Source organism: Cornus florida, unplaced genomic scaffold (assembly GCF_030987335.1).
Source record: "Cornus florida cultivar Cherokee Brave unplaced genomic scaffold, ASM3098733v1 CherokeeBrave_3.0.0_Hap2_Chr01, whole genome shotgun sequence".
Classification (NCBI taxonomy): domain Eukaryota; kingdom Viridiplantae; phylum Streptophyta; class Magnoliopsida; order Cornales; family Cornaceae; genus Cornus; species Cornus florida.
This window is the reverse complement of record NW_026775571.1, coordinates 119,289,021-119,308,409: the sequence shown is the minus strand read 5'-3', so window position 1 is coordinate 119,308,409 and position 19,389 is coordinate 119,289,021. Positions and strand designations below refer to the sequence as shown.

The 19,389-nt window shown below is 35.1% G+C and overlaps 3 protein-coding genes across 4 annotated transcripts; 2 read left to right on the top strand and 1 right to left on the bottom strand.

The window, feature by feature from the left end:
• Positions 1–2,073: 2,073 nt before the first annotated feature.
• Positions 2,074–8,562, bottom strand: LOC132267077 (polyadenylate-binding protein RBP45-like). The gene is made up of 7 exons (XM_059768128.1): positions 8,110–8,562; positions 6,340–6,814; positions 3,977–4,032; positions 3,772–3,902; positions 3,558–3,654; positions 3,281–3,448; positions 2,074–2,493 (listed from the first exon to the last, which is right to left on the bottom strand). The coding sequence occupies exons 1-6, from the start codon at positions 8,452–8,454 to the stop codon at positions 3,287–3,289; spliced, it is 1,266 nt and encodes a 421-aa protein (XP_059624111.1). The 5' UTR covers positions 8,455–8,562; the 3' UTR covers positions 2,074–2,493; positions 3,281–3,286.
• A 121-nt stretch (positions 8,563–8,683) lies between these two features.
• Positions 8,684–10,694, top strand: LOC132267081 (uncharacterized). Of its 2 annotated transcripts, none has more exons than XM_059768140.1 (2): positions 8,684–8,872; positions 9,205–10,694. In XM_059768140.1, the coding sequence occupies exon 2, from the start codon at positions 9,213–9,215 to the stop codon at positions 10,197–10,199; it is 987 nt and encodes a 328-aa protein (XP_059624123.1). In that variant the 5' UTR covers positions 8,684–8,872; positions 9,205–9,212; the 3' UTR covers positions 10,200–10,694. The 2 variants fall into 2 exon arrangements, with proteins under 2 accessions (XP_059624123.1, XP_059624117.1); XM_059768134.1 differs by having other exon boundaries at positions 9,170–10,694.
• A 1,523-nt stretch (positions 10,695–12,217) lies between these two features.
• LOC132267094 (15.4 kDa class V heat shock protein-like) lies at positions 12,218–13,342 on the top strand. The gene is made up of 2 exons (XM_059768148.1): positions 12,218–12,573; positions 12,669–13,342. Exons 1-2 carry the CDS (start codon positions 12,435–12,437, stop codon positions 12,947–12,949), a joined length of 420 nt encoding a protein of 139 aa, XP_059624131.1. The 5' UTR covers positions 12,218–12,434; the 3' UTR covers positions 12,950–13,342.
• Positions 13,343–19,389: the final 6,047 nt, after the last annotated feature.

Genomic DNA, 19,389 nt, shown 5'->3' with positions numbered 1-19,389 from the left:
AGTGCTATTAAATTATACGCTAGTAAAATATAAATTCAATACTAATTTAAAGAGAAGAGTAAATAAATTTCTGGGCAGTTTTGTGGAGATTGTCCTAAAGTCTTTATAGTACCCATACATGCCCGTTAACAAAATATTTGAAATAATTTTTGTATTAATTCTCTAAACACGCCACCAAGTATTGTACTGTTGCTCATAAACTCTAATATAGACACACAAATATAATATGATATAATATTTTTCAACGAAAAAACAGACTCAAAGAGAAAGATAAAACGTACTGATTAGCCTCGTATTTATAGACTATTACATGTCTATTGATAAAAGGGTTATATCTCTTCTTAACCAATAACTTCTCCACAGCCTTTTGATATACATTTCAATTAACCGTTAAAAAAGTTTTTAAAACTTTATACGTAGAAAGCTAACCAAAAGTTTATAAATCATGGGTTATTGAATATTAGATTGTATTTTATTTCATTTTTATTAATTTGTTTATTCCATTCTTGAAAATCAGTGCGTGACAAAATAGTCAAAGCGGCCAACAAAGTTTAATATTTGGTAACCAGTATATTTTCCATGTGTTTTAATTCTCCAAATTATACTTGCCCAAAAACAAAAAAACAAAAAACAAAAAAAAATAGTCCAAATGATACAAAAGTTGAGTCTGTATCTAATCTTTTGATTTAGACGGAGATTACAATCATCACATAATTTCTACAACTTTTTTTAATTAAAGACTATATATGTACAATATATTTCTAATTTTTAATTTTCTTTGGAAATCCTGACCAGCCAACTTTGGTAGACATCAGACATCTCCAATTCCTAAGCATGATCAGGTTAATTTCATGTGTTTAAAATGATTTATTAAAACATAAATTTAACATGAATGGTTTTTAATCATGCTCTTCACCTTATAACAACTTATTTATAACGTTTCACCTATAGAGATTAAAATTCATATGGTTTCCCTATTATTTGTAATGTTTGTGAAAGTGCACTGATAGGTTAGGGTTTATGTACCAGGTTAGAATTTGATTCCTTTATATATTTTCATGGGTAACATTGCGTAAGTATTAGTAAGTTGTAAGACAATTAAATGTTTTAATTAATTTGTTTAATTAAATGTTTTTTTTTTTTCTTTTCTCTTCGGATTCTTTTTAATTATATATATAAATATTTTATTAAAATTTAAAACTCTAAAATCAACTAATGTTTCCCAACATGAATTCTAAATTCACCAAACAAATTTATGACATTAAAAAGAAACTATATTCATATATCAATTACAGTCCTTCAAATGATACACTATTAAAAAGAAACTATATTCATATATCAATTACAGTCCTTCAAATGATAAACTATTAAAATTTAGTAACATTGTCTTATAATTCTCAAGAAACACGTCCTCAAGTGAGTTCAAAAAATCTCTATTAGTCCTGACTTTAACCAAATCTGAAAAATATTCAGATGAGCACAATCGTGCAATGCAAAAAATAATCTAAATTCATATATGCAACATGCTAAAATAATAAAAATGATATTATAAGTTTGATGAGGACAAAATTGGGTATTTTGCATTTTCGATATCAAATAGAGAGTATATTTTAAGATGATCTAGAAACTATATAATGATTTTAAATTTAATTAAGGATTAACTGAAGATGCAACTATGGTTACATAAATAAATAAAAGCAACAATGTTTTACTTTCTCAAAATAAAATTGTTAAATCTGGATTCTCGAAATGTGATGTGTTGCATGAAGAAATCTCCTCAATAATTGCGAGGATCCAGATTCTACGAATAGATAGACCAGTTTGCACTCCCTCACTCGTTTGGACCTTTAAAACTCTGAAATCAACTCATGTTTGTATCCAACCACACACGTTTTCACAATAGTGAGTGTTGGGTTGCACAAAAGTACTGCCTCTTCTACAACTATCATCTCTGCTTTAAAATAAAATTCAGCTCTCAATTTCCTGTTATTGATAATTTGGGTCCTTGAATTAAAAAATGAATCAGATAAAAGTTGTCACTAGATTGCGGCAACCATTTAAACTAGCAACATGGAAAAGAATTTGACAACTTAAACGTTACCATCAAAACCCATTTCCAATGTCAATGGGATGAATCCTCGGTATCAAAGATACATTCACGAATGAGTGCCCAAATCAATAACCATCTTATAAACACAACTTACAGAAAAAATAAAAATGGAAAAATGGAAAAATGGAGGCCAGAAAATGAGCAGTTCTGTTGACAAGATCACAGACAAATTACAAGAAATCCTAGCTAAGAATGGTGATGCAATTCTCCCGTTGACAAAATCAGAGACAAATTCAAAGAAAGACTAGGTAGAATGGGACTGAAGCACCCGCAATGGCCAACATATACCACATCGAGGAACAAACGAATTCCGAATAGTGATCACTACTGATACAATGCACAAAGATGTCCATCACCATCACCATCACCCATACTTGAAATCACTGCATAAAATAACATAATTTTGTTATATCATATTATTATATCCATCAAAATGTAAACCAAATAGAATACAATTATCAATCAAGATAATATTAGCCACCATATTCTTCACATGTATCAGGTGAATGTTGTCATACGTTCAATATGCATTGAAGATAACAACAAAGACCTGAAATAAATCAATGCAGCAGCGAAGAAATTGTCCTGTGCATGTGCAGCAAAACAGCCCTTATTCTCCACCAGATTACAACTGGTAGCAACAATCATCCACATGTCGAGGATGAGTAAACCTCCAATCAACAAAATTGAATAAATAAGATTCTATGTCGTCTGGTTTTCACATCACTTTGCAGGGGTTCTCTCTTCCTCAGAACACCGAAAATGTGTTTACTTTCGCAATTATGTAAGCATCATTAATGATATGGGTTGTTACCGAGTGGATTGCCGTTAATCAAGGGTGCTACATGGGGTGGACTGGATAATACCTATTCATTAACATTATATCCATGAAGCGGTTGCTCTTAGGATTTGAATTCACATTTTCATGCTCGACAGCACTAGCATTTTGACAGTGCACCAAACAATGGTTCCTAGGTTCACCATTTAATTTGATGCCACTCAACCAAACAAGTTTCAGGTAGGAAGAACATGACAGAAGATTAACCACCATGGGTTGGATGACAAGACCAGGATGAACTCCAGAAACCTTAAAGGCTTAAACATCCCTTGCCTAGATTATAATGAAAAGATGCTTATAAGAGAAGCTGTGAATGTTTATTTATGTCCTACCTGAAGCTACTGCTGCAGTGGCTGCTGAAGCTGTGGGTAGTTTGCATATCCTGAATAGCCTCCATAATACAGATTAGGATCTTGAGCAGCTGGGGTATATCCATACGTTTCATATCCTCGGGCATATCCATAATATCCTCCATTCCACTGGTTTGGATCAACCTGAACCTGCACATTAGCAACAAATGGATCCTGTATAATTGTAAGCTTTGTAGGCGAATTTAAACTTTAAATGTAGAAAATCAAAAGTTATCAAGTATTAGGTATTCCAAACGACCTGTTTATTTGAAGGACTACGGCCCCATGAAAGTCGAACATTTTGTCCACCCAACTGGGTTCCATTTAGCATCCGTAAAGCTTCCTCGGCGCAACTTCTGCCATCACGTATGCATAGAAGAGAACAAAGCCCAATTGATTAGATGCCTAATTTTTCTTCACTCAAGACATACAGCTAGTGAATTCAAGAAATATCTTAAGCAGGTTTATCATACCTGTCAGCAAATTGAACAAATCCGCATCGCTTGCCTACTGGTATTTTCACATGAACCAACTGCCCATATTGGCTGAAAACTTGCCTTAGATGGTCATCTGTAACACTAGAATCCAGACCACCAACAAATATCTGAAATTAAAATTTTGTTGGGTCAGGAGCAGGTTAAGAATGTTTTTAACATCAATAATTAAAAGCATACTAACAGTCGTATTATTCGGATCATCTTCACTCTGAATTCCTTGAGTATTCTGGTATGGAGCTGCGTGTAGAGAGTATACAAGTGAAGACAAAGTGGAAGAGATAGTGAAGAAACAATTAGTTTAGTTCAATCTAAAAGAAGAGAACATGATTCCATGCAGGCAAAACCCTTGCTGGAGATTTTGGTCCAACAAAGTAGCTGAGTAGTTGAAAAGGCCAAGACATTGTCATCAAAAGAGCCATGAAAACCAGAAATGTAACCAATCTGACAGAATCAGTGTCTGAGAAAACTTGGATTGTTATATCTATTTAGCACTCAAGATAAAGACATTCAAAATAAATAAAGATACAAGAAAAATACAGAGTTACAGATTCTATCTAGCAATCAAACAAACAACTTTAGATGTGTACACTTAAATAACTGCAACACCCCAAAGCTAATGCTTTTACGTGGACTTAAACCCTCAACCTTCCACTTGAAATTAGAGGAGATACCATTAGAGCTGAACTCTTTTCTTGGTGTTAACACACACACACATAAACAGGGAGATTGAGAGGAGGAGGAGAGGGCCGACAAACACTATATGCTGTCAAAGCAAACAGGTAATTGTACAAATGTATTCATGTAAACAGACATTTACACTGGAACATGTGACAATTTGAAAAGTTCATTAGCACTCACTCGCGCTTGCACTCTATAAATTGGAAACGCAACACTATATGAAGGTGTGGAATTGAGCCCATCACCTCTTTAGAGGAAATATAAGATGTGAGCCAATACGCAATATCCACTTCAAAATTATTTATATCTAATTCCCAAAGAGAAAAAAATAATAATAATAAAAAAATAAAATAAAATAAAATAAAAAATGCATTATTTAGCAAGTACCAGATATGAAACTCTAACAAAAATAAAAATATTTTATTTATAAATGTCCATAATTTTTTTTTAAAAAGCTCAAATCATGTGGCCAACCCCATCCGTATGGGATTAAGGCAAGGATGATGATGATGATGATGATGATATGTACTTATATATATATATATTTAATTTTGCTTTACTTTCTATAGGTACACTGAAATTTAAGTATTTATACAACCGCTGCTCTCACAGTTTTTTTCTCATGCTTTGGCCATTTAAATAAAATGGGTGGGCATACTAACAATGATACAAGCATTCACATCACTTCAGTTGTGACAAATACATGGAACAAAAAATAAATAAGCATAAAATTGAAAACAGACAATATTTGCAGCTAAGAGAAAGTTGAAGCTTGGTATGCCAGTAGAAACTGTTTAAAAATAGATTTAAAGCATCATATAGAGCTAATAGAATCTAATGCTACTTCGGACTTGATGCAGATACAGCAACACTGAAACAGTCATGTCCCCACATGAAAAAGAGAATATTGATAACAATGATTTGTCATCAAAGAATTGCAAAGACTAAAGGAACAAATGAGGACAAAGGGTAAAGGTATAGACTAACGAAACTCAACCGCCAGCAGAAAGAGCCTAATATAGGAATGCTGAATGGAATAACAATATGCAGAACCAAAACCATTCCTGCTATATGCAGTTTCAAGCAACTGGGATAAAATTGCTACCTGTTCTCCATAATGAGCCTATCCCCACTAAATTAAGTCTGAAAACGTAAATGAGAACCGAGCTCGGAAGAACAGGAGAGGAAAAGGTCAAACACAACTACAATATAAATGGCACAAAGGAAGGGGTACATTCTTGTGGCCGACAAACGAAAAATAAAGCAAAAAGAACTTGAATGGTAAATTAATTGTAACTTGACTGACATTGATCAGTAAAAGAAACTGGGAAAATATTGAAAAATGTAGCATAATCAATGCCACAGGGAACTGAAATGAAGGACAATATAATACATAAAAAAGGAACTGACCTAGGCAAGGCCACGCACTAAAGGGGTACCATTTCCTCTGAAATCAGTCCCAGACCCCTTAATGATAGAGCCTCTCAATACCCTGCTTTGAGACAACAGTAGTCTATAAGATTTTGCAATTTTTTTATATTTGAACAGCATTAATGCCCAAAATTTTCAATTTGCTGGAAGAAAATGACTTTGTAGTCTGGTGCTTATCTTCAAGAATTGACGGCTTAGCTGAAATAAAAGCTAACTTAACAACATTGTTTAGCATTGACCAGACTGCCTGTCCTAAAAAGACCAATCTATCTTATCATCCAAACTGGCAATTCAGAATTAAAACACATGACGATAATTGGAAACACCAGGACTGGTATCCAACTAATAACATCATCTAAATGCAAAAGTATCTAAAATGTACCCAAAGCAATGACAAAAATGCTGGTAGAAGTATGCAGCCACTGAGAAACATACCACTGGGATATTGCTGACTACCAACATTTTTTTTGTTAGCGGCTGCCCCAATGCGCATGGGCTTGGTTGAACAGAATCTTCCATTCATCTCAGTCATAGCATGTAATTGTTCACTTTCATCTCCAAACTTGACAAACCCATAACCCTTCGTGCGTCCAGTCATTTTATCAGTTACTACCTTTGCACCTTTAACTGAAGGATAATGGGCCCTGAATGTCTCCTGTAGCATGTAATCTGTAACATCAGCAGCCAAGTCTCCAACAAATATTGTGAAGTCAGGGGTATCATCTGCACGCTTTTCACCTGCTCCAAAATATGCCCAGTTTAATCTAAAATTCTGCTCAACATTTGGCATCAGGGTACCATTGTAAGTTTGTAGATTTCTTTCTGCAGCGGCATGGTTTACAAACTCAATAAAACCATAACCCTCCGATTGAGCAGTTTGCTTATTACGGATAATTTTCACAGATACCGCCTGCAAGCACAAAAACTTTGAATAGCTAGAATACAAAGCCACAGAAACCCTCACCCCCAATTCTTTTACAGTACATGCATATACATCTACAAACATGCACATGTCTCCAGGGTTGCATGGTAAACATGAAGATATACACGAATTTTATAGTGGTGATACATTAATTTGAATATTTAATGACAACTTGCAAGCACAATATACATCAAACATGCTGCTTTAAATGTTAAGAAACCCCTATTAGTTTGCAATGGCAAGGATGGCCACTCACAAGTGAGGTCTGTGATTTTCAACTGTACGTATCCAACCAATGACTCAGTTGTCACACACCTTAGTGGAGATCATGTTATAAAAATAAATATATAAAAATGGAAGCATTCTTGTCAATGATTAGTGCTTAATTACAAGGTTATTTTCATATAGAAAAAACCATTTTTATATTCAGAGTTTCAGACATAATCATTGAAAGCATCTTTTACATTAAGTTATTGTTTAAAACAGCTTTCAAATTTTCACATATCTATCTCTTGTTTCTATATTTTTAAATCAAAATTGTATAAAAATGCAAACACCCAACCCTCTTGCTTTGTTACTTTACACTCCTACACTCTCAAGTCTCAACCCATAAGCTCCATCTAATACAAATCTTGAATCATTCCATTCCATTCCATTCCAATAAAAGTCCATCCTTCCAAAATCCTACACCCGCCCCTCCTCCCCCTTTTCTTTCATGGCATGTCAAGTAGGTCTGAATCCTCTTCATTAGATTTTCTCCACCTCAAATACAAAACAATATAGACTCTTTGGTTTGGAAGGTACATTTTGCACATTGTATTCTAAGAAACATATATTTTATAAAAGAAAGGAAGGCAACATAAATAAACCAATAACTCAATAACAAATAATCAAACCTTACCCAGTTATTTGAGATCAGCTTCATACGTATTATTTCTGAGGGGCAATTATTGGTCTTTGGCATAATAATTAAACCATTTTAGACTTATCAAAAAAAAATAATTAAACCATTTTAGATAAAAAATTTCTCATTTTATATGTATCGGGTGCCTACTTCCACAATCTGATGAATATGTTCTTTCTAGTTTGTTTATTTATTCCCTCTCACAACACTTTCATCAACAATTGACAAATTTGGTGTTTCTCAACCATTCAACATTTTAGCAAACACTGGAAGACATAAACAAACTAATGAGATCAAGAAGACATGGAAACAAACAACACATGGGCATGTATCAACGGATGAGATAACAAAATAAGGGCATGAAAGAAAGGGTAATTACCTCGCCAGTATGAGCAAAACAGCTCATAAGATATTGCTCGTCCATCCAGTACTGGAGATCTCCTATCCAGAGGGAACGGATCTCGTCAGCGCTTGCGGGCTGAGCGGTGGCCGAGTATTGCGGTTGCGGTTGTGGATGCTGGAGCTGCTGCGGTGGCGCCGTCGCCTGAGGCGGTGGTTGCTGGTGGTAATACATGGGGTGTTGGGGCTGTTGTTGTAGGGTTGGGGGCTGATTCTGATTCATCATCCATTGCTGGTATTGTTGGTATTGATTATGATTTTGTTGAGGATCCATGGTCGGTGGAGCCATTGGAGGAGGGAACATGCTTGCTGCGGGATGCATCATCGTCCGAACTTATACTCTTAAGATCTATAGAGATATGGGTAATATATATATATATAGAGATAGACTATAAGATGTGTTTTGTAGAATGGTTCCGTTCCGTATGTGGAAATGGTAAAAATCCTTTAAGTATGGATGAGAGAAGTGAGAACGAAGATTGAAGAGAAAGAACTGGGTCGGGTTGGTTTTGGGTTAAAATAGAATATGCGGGTTTGGATACACTAACCCGGCTTAAAACACCCGTTGACAACTGCACATTCCTACAAATTCTTCCGACCATGGTCACAGTAATGCTCGCAGATCTTGACTCTTGCTAGACTTCGGCGTTTCCATTGTTAACCCAAGCATTTCCATTACAACACAGCAGAAGTTCAATCTCATCCATCTGTGGATCGCTTCAAAGAGAATTACAAGCAAGCTGGTACGAAGCAGTAATATTTGATATTTATTTTAATTTCAGTAGTTTGTTAAGACATATACTTGTATTTCCCACTAGGAAAGTCAAATTGCTCACTAATTTAATTGGATTTTGTTTTTAGAACAAATCCAGTAATCTACCAGAGAAAGAACAATCCTTTTGAGATAGTAATTTGATCCTCCTGTGTTCAAATCGATAGTAATCACCATACTACTAAAGTAGGATTTGCTGCATTTGATTGAATACTATCTTCCCTCTTATCAATTCACTACCAGTATAGCGTTTACTGTGTTGTTGCAGTGAATTTATTTTGATACTTTGATCTGGGATAGTAGGAATCGATATGGATGTACATTTGAAGAATTTGTTTGCGAAATTTCAAGAACAATTTGGTTCAGGTCCGGGACTCGGTCCCGGATCAGGAGCGTGTCTTATGAAGGTAGAAGGCATTGCCCCTCCTTTCATTAAGTCACTTTACAGAGCTTCAGCTGCTCTGTATAGGACGGATCCGTGGAAGCGATTGCGTCCTGGTCATCTTTTTGGTATCCAGGTTGGGAAAGATTCAGATTGGTCAGGCAAGAAACAGCCTTTCCCTTGTATTCAATTTATCGGTGGGGATGGTGGGGATTTAGGGTTTTATATGTTTAGGTCAGAAAATGATGCCCAGACGATGACCGGCTCAAGGGAGACCATTCGTGTTCCGAATGTTGAGGTTTTGAGGGTGACATATGAGCTGGAATCTTTGATGTTTCCTTCGATGAGAAGAATGGTAAAGTCATTATCTTTGGAAATGTCTGGTACTAATCGTTTCCCTGTTGTTGATGTTGCCCGTTGCACATCATCGGATGGACTTCAGTTTAGAAATCCCACCCTGGAAGAGCTTAAGTTTGTGTATGCAGTCATGAAAGCCATTTCTTTAGTTCACCCATTACTCCAACAGGATAAGGATGCTGGGCCAAAATGGTCGACATTGATCTGCTTTGAGCCATTCATTGAAACCGTTGATGTCCAATGGCCGCCAGAAATGGCTAGGAGTAGCGATCTGGTTGCAGTGACGATTTCACACCCACCTGGCCAGGGATATGAAGAAAAAACCAACTCAACGGCCAGCTCAACCCCCACAAAATATGCAGAGCTGCCTAAGGAGGAGTTTTTTGTGGATGTGCAAGTGAATTCATTGGACACTTTGAGGCAGTGTGCAATGTGCGAGAAAGAAGTTCATGAAGAACAGTCCATCCTTTGTGGCTGGTGTCATGCAGTGGTTTATTGTGATTCTCTTTGCCAGAAGCAGCATTGGAAGGAAACACATCAAAGTATGTGTTGTCAATGAAGATCTTCATGTTCCCATGTTCTGCTGAACTACCATTTAGATTGAACGAATTATTGGAAATTCATCAAAAGGCCAAGAAAGTGCGGTTGTTACTCCCACTGCCCTTTGGTCTACTTTCTGTTAAAGGAGGGCTTTGGGATTCATGTGCAAATGCTAAACAAGTTCGTTGTATTGCTGGACTGCATATCACCCTTCCTGTGACACCAAATCCTTTCCACTCTCCGGTGAGAAATTATGGATCTTCTAGCAAAATTACTTCATATAGCTATGGTTTTGTGCTTGGAGTAAATACAAGAAGTGGGTACCACAAAAGACTAAACTATATTTTGTTAGTTGTACTTACCTACCATAAAATTCGGGATGGTAATTATTTGCTGATGAAATAATTGTGTGAAGTGTTTGTCATTGATGTGTCAAATTTGTCATAGTTGAATTATTTGTTGTTCCTTCAACCTATTATGTTATGAATAGAATATTTGAAACTTATAGTCTGTTTTTCTGGCTTTTGTACCCCTTTTTATATTTTGATTGTATGTTAATCCATGTTGGGCAGTTCTCTTGAGTATCCCAGACAATGCTGTCTTAATATTATGATCATTATAATTCTAACAAAACTATTTTTGGTTCTGAGACTGAGCATACTAGTCACAACAAGAAATCGGTGGTTAAGACATGCTTTGGTTAAAATTGCTTTTATCTACTTTTCTTTTTTTTTCTTTTTTTCTGGATGTACAACAATTTGCTGATAATATGTTTTCCTCACACATCGTTTATAGTTGGGGCACATGAGATCCTGGATGCCCTTATTTCTGTAAACCCCAGGTAATACAATAGACTCTAATTAGTACCATCAAAATTTCAGAGAGCAATTTATATGACGCTTGGCCAAACACCATAGCATCACAACCATCTTGTGCAACTAGGTGACCCCAAAATCTTCTTCAGTGCCTTGCCGGACATCTTTGAATGTTTTATATTTTTTAAATTATTTTTTGTTTGTTTGTGCTGGAAAGAAAAAGTTTGGAACACATTTTGATACAAAACAATTACAGCTGAGAAATCTGAGTAAAGGAAGCAAATAATTTGAATGAGAAAACTATTTATGTTTTACTGAATTAGCAATCAAAGAAGAAGGAAAAGGAATAAAAGAGAAAAAGGATGGTTTGGTTTCTCAACTTAAAATTTTCTTCTAACCAAGAAACTTGAATTTTTTTTTTTTTTTTCTTTTATAATTTTAACAAGTTTGTCGTAATGCTCAGAATTAGCATCCCCTCGCTCTTATTATGTAGTGTAGATTCATTAAGCTGATGCTGTTTTTGAGTAGATTAATTATTTCCTTCAACTGCTGAGATCTGGCAGTTAAAAAGCCCTGCGAAGATTGTAACAATCTGGTTGTGGGTGTAGCAGATTTGTTGATGAGGTTAGTTAAATACAGCTCTAAGTAGGCCTCAATGCAATGATTTAACACTGCTGCATGATTTGATTCCTAGACGTGTGACTATTTTTTGAAATCTAAGTTCACTCTTACATGTACCTTACCATCGACATTCTAGTTTGAAGGTTGGAAAATACCACTGAACTAGAATTGCTAATGATTCACGGAGTATACACTTAACTGCATATATTTTGAAATTTCTCCATAGAGCGGTGTGGGTAATGTGGTGTTTTGTGTGTCAGTCAGACTTGCACCGGTGAATACGGCGGAGTATATTATGCTGAATAGGATTTTGATGCTAACATCTTTTTCCCTTTTCCCTTTTCCATTCCCTTTAGTGAGGGTTGTGATTTGTTATAGGAAATAATTTCCTAAGAGTGGATTAGATATTTATGCTGATGTAGTATTAAGTTAAAATTTTGGCGTTCACGTGTAAGGAGTCCCATGAATCCTGGTGTTGAGCATCTTACAAAAATCTCTCATGCACCTTCTTCTTCTTCTTCTTCTTCTTCTTCTTCTTCTTCTTCTTCTTTTTTTTTTTTTTTTTTTTCATTATTGAATGTCCCAACCACCACCTCATATTTGCTACTATTCCCCAAAAAACGGTTGCTCTAAAGTTTGTGCAACCTATCATTTTTCAGTTCTAGGCCCACCAACCCCAACTTGGCCTATAAAAAAATCAACCCTAAGCCCTTCACGCCAACTTGGCCTATAAAAAGTTAGCAACAGCTTTTTCGTCCTCCTCAAAAATAAAACCAACCCATCTTCCACAACCACCAATTTTTTCTCCAAGAAAGCAAATGGAGATCTCAACATTTCATCCTTCTTCCTTGCGCTCTCTCTCCTCCCCTATTCTCTTTCCCTACCACTTCATCCCCGAAAACTACGTTCACTGGACCGAAACCCCGGACTCCCACATTTACTCAGCTGATCTCCCCGGTAATCCTCTGCTTTATCATCCATTAAAATCTCTCTCTTTTTATGCTTTGTTTGTTGCTATATTTTCATATACTGGAATTGAATTGCTGTTGCAGGTGTGAGGAAAGAGGAGATAAGAGTGGAAGTTGAGGACTCAATATACCTCATAATTAGAACCGAGTCGTCGGCTAACTCTAATGAATCAACAGAGCCAGCTGCAAAACGGTTCATGAGGAAATTCCGACTTCCCGGGATGATTGATGTTGAAGGAATCTCTGCTCGGTATGAAGATGGAGTGTTGAAGGTGACAGTGCCAAGATCTTTCGTCAGGAGGGGCTTCTATATTGATCCAGCTGACCTGCCTGAACGAATAGAAGTTATAGCAAGAGCTGCTTGAATTCATAACATTGGTATTAGGCTATTTTAATTTATCAAGTAATGATTTACTTATGTTTTAAACATTGGTTTAGGATAGTCTAGGCATTATTGATGGGTTGTGCTAGATTTGAAGGTTGTTGTTTATGAATTTTATCTACACAAATTTATTAGAAGTAGCAACCAAGGCTTGGATTTATTATTGGTTTAGTGAGCTATATATCTTCCAAATGAATGGAGTGAACTGAATATTGCTGAAGGCTGATTGCTGATTGGTTGTGCCGTGTTTGGTTGTAACTGTATTCCAAGTTGTAGTGTCATGATTTGGTCTTGGTCCACCTCTAGCACTTGTTGATGTCATGGACTCGACTCTAATTCAAAAGCCAATAAAACTCTTTACAAAGTTAAAATTCAATTTTGCATTGATATCTACCAAAATACACTTTATTCCAATGGTCATGCTCTTTTTATTTAAGATCATGATATCCTTTGCTTAAAAATTCATAGCTTCTGTTAGTGTTGTGAATTGTGATACCTTTTGTGAGTGTCCAATTTGATCCAGATCCCCTCTACAAATTAGAGTATCTCACCGGTCCGTTAAAATATTTTTTTGTTTAAAATATACACGGTCATACGTGATGTAAATTTTTTTTATCTTTAACAGTATAAACTGTCACATCACTAATGTATAAAATTATTGTATATTTTACATAATTTTTTTACACAATCACATTAGTATATTTTTTTTCTCTTCCCTCTTTCTCATTCCATTAAAGAATCAACCCTATATTAGATAGATTTATAAAAATTATCTGAGATCTAAACATGATATTAGTTGGTTGTTATTGGAGGATATATTTTTACACAAAATGTATAAAATAATCGCGGGAGCTAAAGACAAATAATTCAAAAAATTTATATAAATTTATAGTGACACATTAAATTTATACATATATATATATATACACAATAGTTAAAAATACTCTTAAAATAGGTTTTTTTTTTTTTTTTTTTTTTTCTTTCCTAAATTAGAACGGTTTATCAATGAAATTTCGTTACCCTTAATGGACAAGGCCAACCAAACATACCCTTGGGATATGGGTAGTTGATATTATTCGACCATGGATTCTGAAAAGACAATTTCGTGGACAAACAGGGACCACCAGCTTGTTAATCAATACCCCCATTGAAAATATCTACTCGCTAATAGTATTTGAAGTTGCCACTTGCAGGCGGCTCTCACAACCAAAAATTTCTTCTTCATGATCTGACGCAAATTTTTTATTAGCCCCCACGAGGCTCTTGGTCAAGTTGATTGGGGTGGGTGCAAATTTGCTGCAGTTCGGTCGGCTTCAATTTGAATAAATAAATGCAATTATGTATGTACATACATGCGCAAACTGAAGTTGGGAGGTCTTTACCCTAGGAATAGATATTGGGTGCCCAGCAATGTGCACGGGATATATCTATGCCATTCATGTTATATAAATATTGTCTGTACGATATATAGATGGTTGGGATGGCATCCAGTCCAGGGTATGCCAGACATACCCAATACCTACTTCTATGATACATTGAAAATAGAAATTTTTATAAATACATAAACTTAAGGCCCAAATGTTATTTTAAAATGAAAACAAGGTCTTAAAGTTTCAATTATTGGTTTGACCAACATGATATTTCTTTAAAATGGACTTTACTTTTTACTTTAAATCACACAACAACTTGTATTATTATAAGAGACCTTAACAATACTTTTATATTATATTAACCTTAGATTTTGGAATATACTTGCTAAAAGATCCTTGAATATTTTAAGAAATAAAGTAAAATTTCACAATATATTAATATGGACTTAGAGACCTTTTTAAACAAAAGATCTTATATATAAATTAAATTTAACGAAACAGTATAGGCTCTGATACCAAAATTGAGTTGGATCTAACCAGAAAGAAACAAGCAAAATAACATAGAAATAAAATAACAATTAAATCACAGAAATGACTGCCGAACCTGATATCGCTCTGATAACGCCCTGTAGAAACGCCTGAACATTGGCAAAGAACGAGTCAACAAGCCAACAGTTCGAGTCAACTCACAGAATAAATTGTTAAATTAAACTAAGGCTGCTTGTACTGGTTGGATTCAAGAAAATTCTAGGATCAACACTGTCTGACTAAATAAAATCTATATATTTGATCTTTTGTTGACCGAAGGTTTTTGCCCGAAAGTACTTAAAATACTAAATAGGGATAAGAAACTTCTTGGAATGAAAGCAAACTGGATGATTTATTTCATAAGAAATATATACATAGATACACACTGTTTGTACATGGATACTCGCTCACACAATATTTTACAGAAAGAGAACACTCTGAAATAAAGAAAACTGAAAGAAGTCACAAAAGAAACACACTGGAAACTGAAGAAATGCTTGATGGTTCTAGACTTGATTGCTCTAAAACTCGATAATCGTTACTTGGGCAGAAAAGTTCCTTTTATAGCAGAAGAGATGGATGAATCGGCGGTTGAGCTTGAAGATGCTGCATGAATGGTTGAAATTCAAGATGCTTTAGAGATAAGATGACATGAATTATTGTTGAACTGTTGATGTCTTCTTCTGGAGAATTATATCTATTTTTGCTGTTGAGAATCTGTTTTCGGTGGATCTGCTTTTAACTGTACACTGTTGAGAATCTAATTATCTTGAATGCTGAAGCTGCTTTTGAATGCTGAAGCTGCTTTTTCCTGTACACTGTGGAGAATTTGCCTTCTCACTAAAATTCTTGCATATTGGATAAATTTTTGTCGATAGTGCTATCTATTGGACTATCAACTCTTGCTCTTGCATGCCTGCGGACCAAGTATTCATCAGTACTGTCTGGTGAGTTGGTTTCTTCATTTCTGTAGGTGAGATCGAACTGTTCCAACAACATTTTTTCTTCATTTATTATTTCTTCAACTTCTGGGGACATCTCAATCTCTGGAGGAGACTTAAGGATATGAGGAATTCTTGCTTTGACAAAAATTTTCATGTTGATATTATGATCATAGAGTCTGAAACCAGGATTGTAGCTTAGGTTAACTTAACGATAGGCTTTGTAGTATACCAGATGGTTAAAGGTAGCTGGTTCTATCTCATTACGAAAGTTATTTACAAAATCAATGTGTCGGGTAAGAACTTTAACTTCTGTGGGATTAGAGTGAATGTAAATTCTATGCTGTCCCAGAATTATACTTCCATCTTTTATCCATTCTGGGGGAATACTGAAGATTTGAAGGAGAATTGTAATACCCCTAATTTTCAAAAAGATAAAGTGGGAATTTAATTTTGTTTTTATTGCATTTTTATTTAATTATGTGACTTTTGTGTTTTGGGTTTTAATTGATTAATGGTGATTTTCGTTTATGTGTATTTGCTTAAATTGATTTGTTGATTATTTTTGTGTATTTAAATTAATTATTAATTAGAAATTGTTTTACTTTAATTGTCAATATGTTTGGAATGTTTTCTTTAATTATATTTATTTATTTGTTTTCCTTGGGTTGTTTGTTTTAAGTGTTTTATTTAATTATCTATTTAGTTGTAATGGACGTAACTGTTTGGTCATTTGTTAATATAGTGTTTGCGAATACTTAAGTTTAGGGTTATTTCATAATTAGGTTAGCCGACTTATACTTGGGATGGAGTTAGGATTAGGGTTTTTTTAGGGGCCTATATATATATATAAACTAGGTGTCTACAAGGGTTTTTAAAACAAAACAAAACATTTTCCCCATAACTAGAGGAAAAGAGAAACAGAGAGGTTGAGGGGAAAACATGAAGGGAACTGGGAAAGGTCTTCGGCTATGGATTGAAGCTCATGTCAAGGAGGAAGGTATGGTTTACTGTGAGATAGAATTGAGCAATAGGAAGGTTGCCGGTAGTCGTCCGTTCGTCGGAAACTCCATAGACGGTGTTGTAAGGTTTCAAACCGAAACCTAAAAGCAAGTTTCATTCTATCTCCTTCCTATAAACCTATGTTCTGTGCATTCTGTATAGTCTCTAGGAATTAATTCAATTTCTAAAACTGATGTTTGATGCATGTTTGCCGAACTGTAAACTGATTAACGTAAAAATAACTGAAGTTTGCTTTTCTTACATAAACTATTGGATTGAGTATTAAACCTTTGTAAATTAATTTACTATGGATTGAAAGGAGTTGCTAGGATGGGTAGGAAGTTAATTAAACTTTAAAACAGAATTTTGATGCATGGGATCAGACTTTAAACTGGTCGTTTGTTTAGTTAAGTGTGATTTGTGTTCTTGCATAAACTGTTCTGTTTCTGATTAGATTTTTGTCAATCAATTGGTAGTGGGATCAAAGGAGTTTCTAGGAGTTTTAGGGCTTAGATTGAACCTTTATAATCCTTAATAAACTTAGAACAGACAGTTGGAATTTTCGCCAAAAGCAAAGACGAAGAACAGAAGAAGCAGAGAGGGTAAACGGAGGCTGGGGAAAAGGAGACGACTCCACCCTTCAATGGAGGCGGCTCCATTGAATTGGAGCCGGCTCCACAAGAGGTTGAGGCGGCTCTAATGTGGGTGGAGCCGGCTCAACCTAAAATTGGAGGCGGCTCCCTTGAACAGAACTCCTTCGGGGGTATTTTTGGTAGTTTTCTGACTCCAGGGGCTTGAACGAAGTTTCCAGAAAGTTGTGGGAAGTTGTAAATACTTAAAATTAACTTGTTAGATCCTTAGAACAGTTAGTATAAGTTGGTGGGTTAACTGGAGAAGACGGTATGAATTATAAAATATTAAATGTAAATGCTGTCGGAAGGAAGGAAAACCGTATTGCTAGTTGTTTTAGCAAATTCAATGAACTGAGATAACAGGTATTTCTAGGCTTTTATATCAAAGAGAATTATGATATATTTAAGTTCCATGAGGGTTGGTTGGGTTATGGATGTGGATGTCATGTAATTTAAATACAGGGTTGTATACTGTCAGGAGTGGATGAGCTTTTATTTACCTGTTTGTTTTAACCAGTTTGGTTGGGAAAGTATGAGATACCGTTGGGGTTTTATATAATGTGTAGTGAGACTTCTTAGTTGACATATTATGTCAGTCACAGGTTTTAAGATGGAGGATTAAAAAGGACGTCGTGTAATAAAACGATAATTCTCATGCCGTCAGGGATTAAGGAGGATTTCTATTACTAGTCTTTGTTTTAATAATTTAAATGAACTAGTATGGGAGTATGGTTAGGGATGTCTAGTATAATGTGCTCAGTTCATATTTCTGATAGTCATTATACCATGGCGTGGGTGTTAATTGATGAACGATTGAAATTTCTGTTTTGTCAATTGGATGGATATGGATGGTTTAAATTGTCTATCAATGCTTTAACAATTTAAATAGAAGTTTTATGATTATAATCATATACTGGATGCATGATAGGATCTTATCAATATCTGATTTCTATTATGTTGGTTTCTGGATTTACTTGATGTTCATTTGGAGTGTGCATCATTCTTGGATCATATGCATTACATGTACCGGTATGGGACGGTGACATATCAGGGATGGATTAGATCAAAAGCTAAGTCCTACCCTTTCATACATACAGAATGGATTAACTAAAACAGTTAACTCCTACATGAATGCATGTCCTGTCAACTAAAACAGTTGAACGAACATAACGGATGTTTGTTTTATCTTTCTGCATTAGGAAGGAATTTATATATATATATATGTGGTACCGTGATACGAGCTTGAGTCTCCTGATCACGGTTAGGGTGTGTATATTGTAAAGGTTGAGTAGCTAGATATAGCTAATGTTCCCTGGTAGGTCTAGGTACTTGGCCGCTGAAAAATGAGTTTTATATGTCACTTTCTACCCAGGCTGAACTATGTTATAGGCTAGTGAGCATCCTATAGTGTGTGTGTATATATATATATGGACAATTGTAGATATTACCGAGTTATCTAGGATGTATCTGCGTATTGGGTTTATGTACGGATTGTAGTAGATTGGAACTTACATGTGGGCCTGACCCACTCCTATTTTTTCAGGTGTTCGCCGGTACCAGGCTAAGAGCTTGTTCATGGTGATGCAGATACAGTCACTCATTCTTCCAACTAAATAGGATTTTTTTTCTGATTTTAGTTTTGGATTTTAAATTCTGTAAAGTTTTATCATTTGGGATTATTAGGGGTCCACTAGATGGATTCCCGAGTTGTACGGATTGGAAGGTTTTAAATGATATTTATTTATTATTTAAAGTTTGAGATTTTTACTTTAGATTTCTATCAGCGGATTATTATTTTATTTCTTAAATCAGTTTTTATTCTTGCTTGTTTACATATCAAGGGGTATCACAAAAATTGGACTTTCTGGCATGAAATTTTAAGTTAGTTTCTGTTCTAAGGCAATGGCTTAGTTTAAACGGTTGGGAAAATTACATAAAGAATTTAGATAT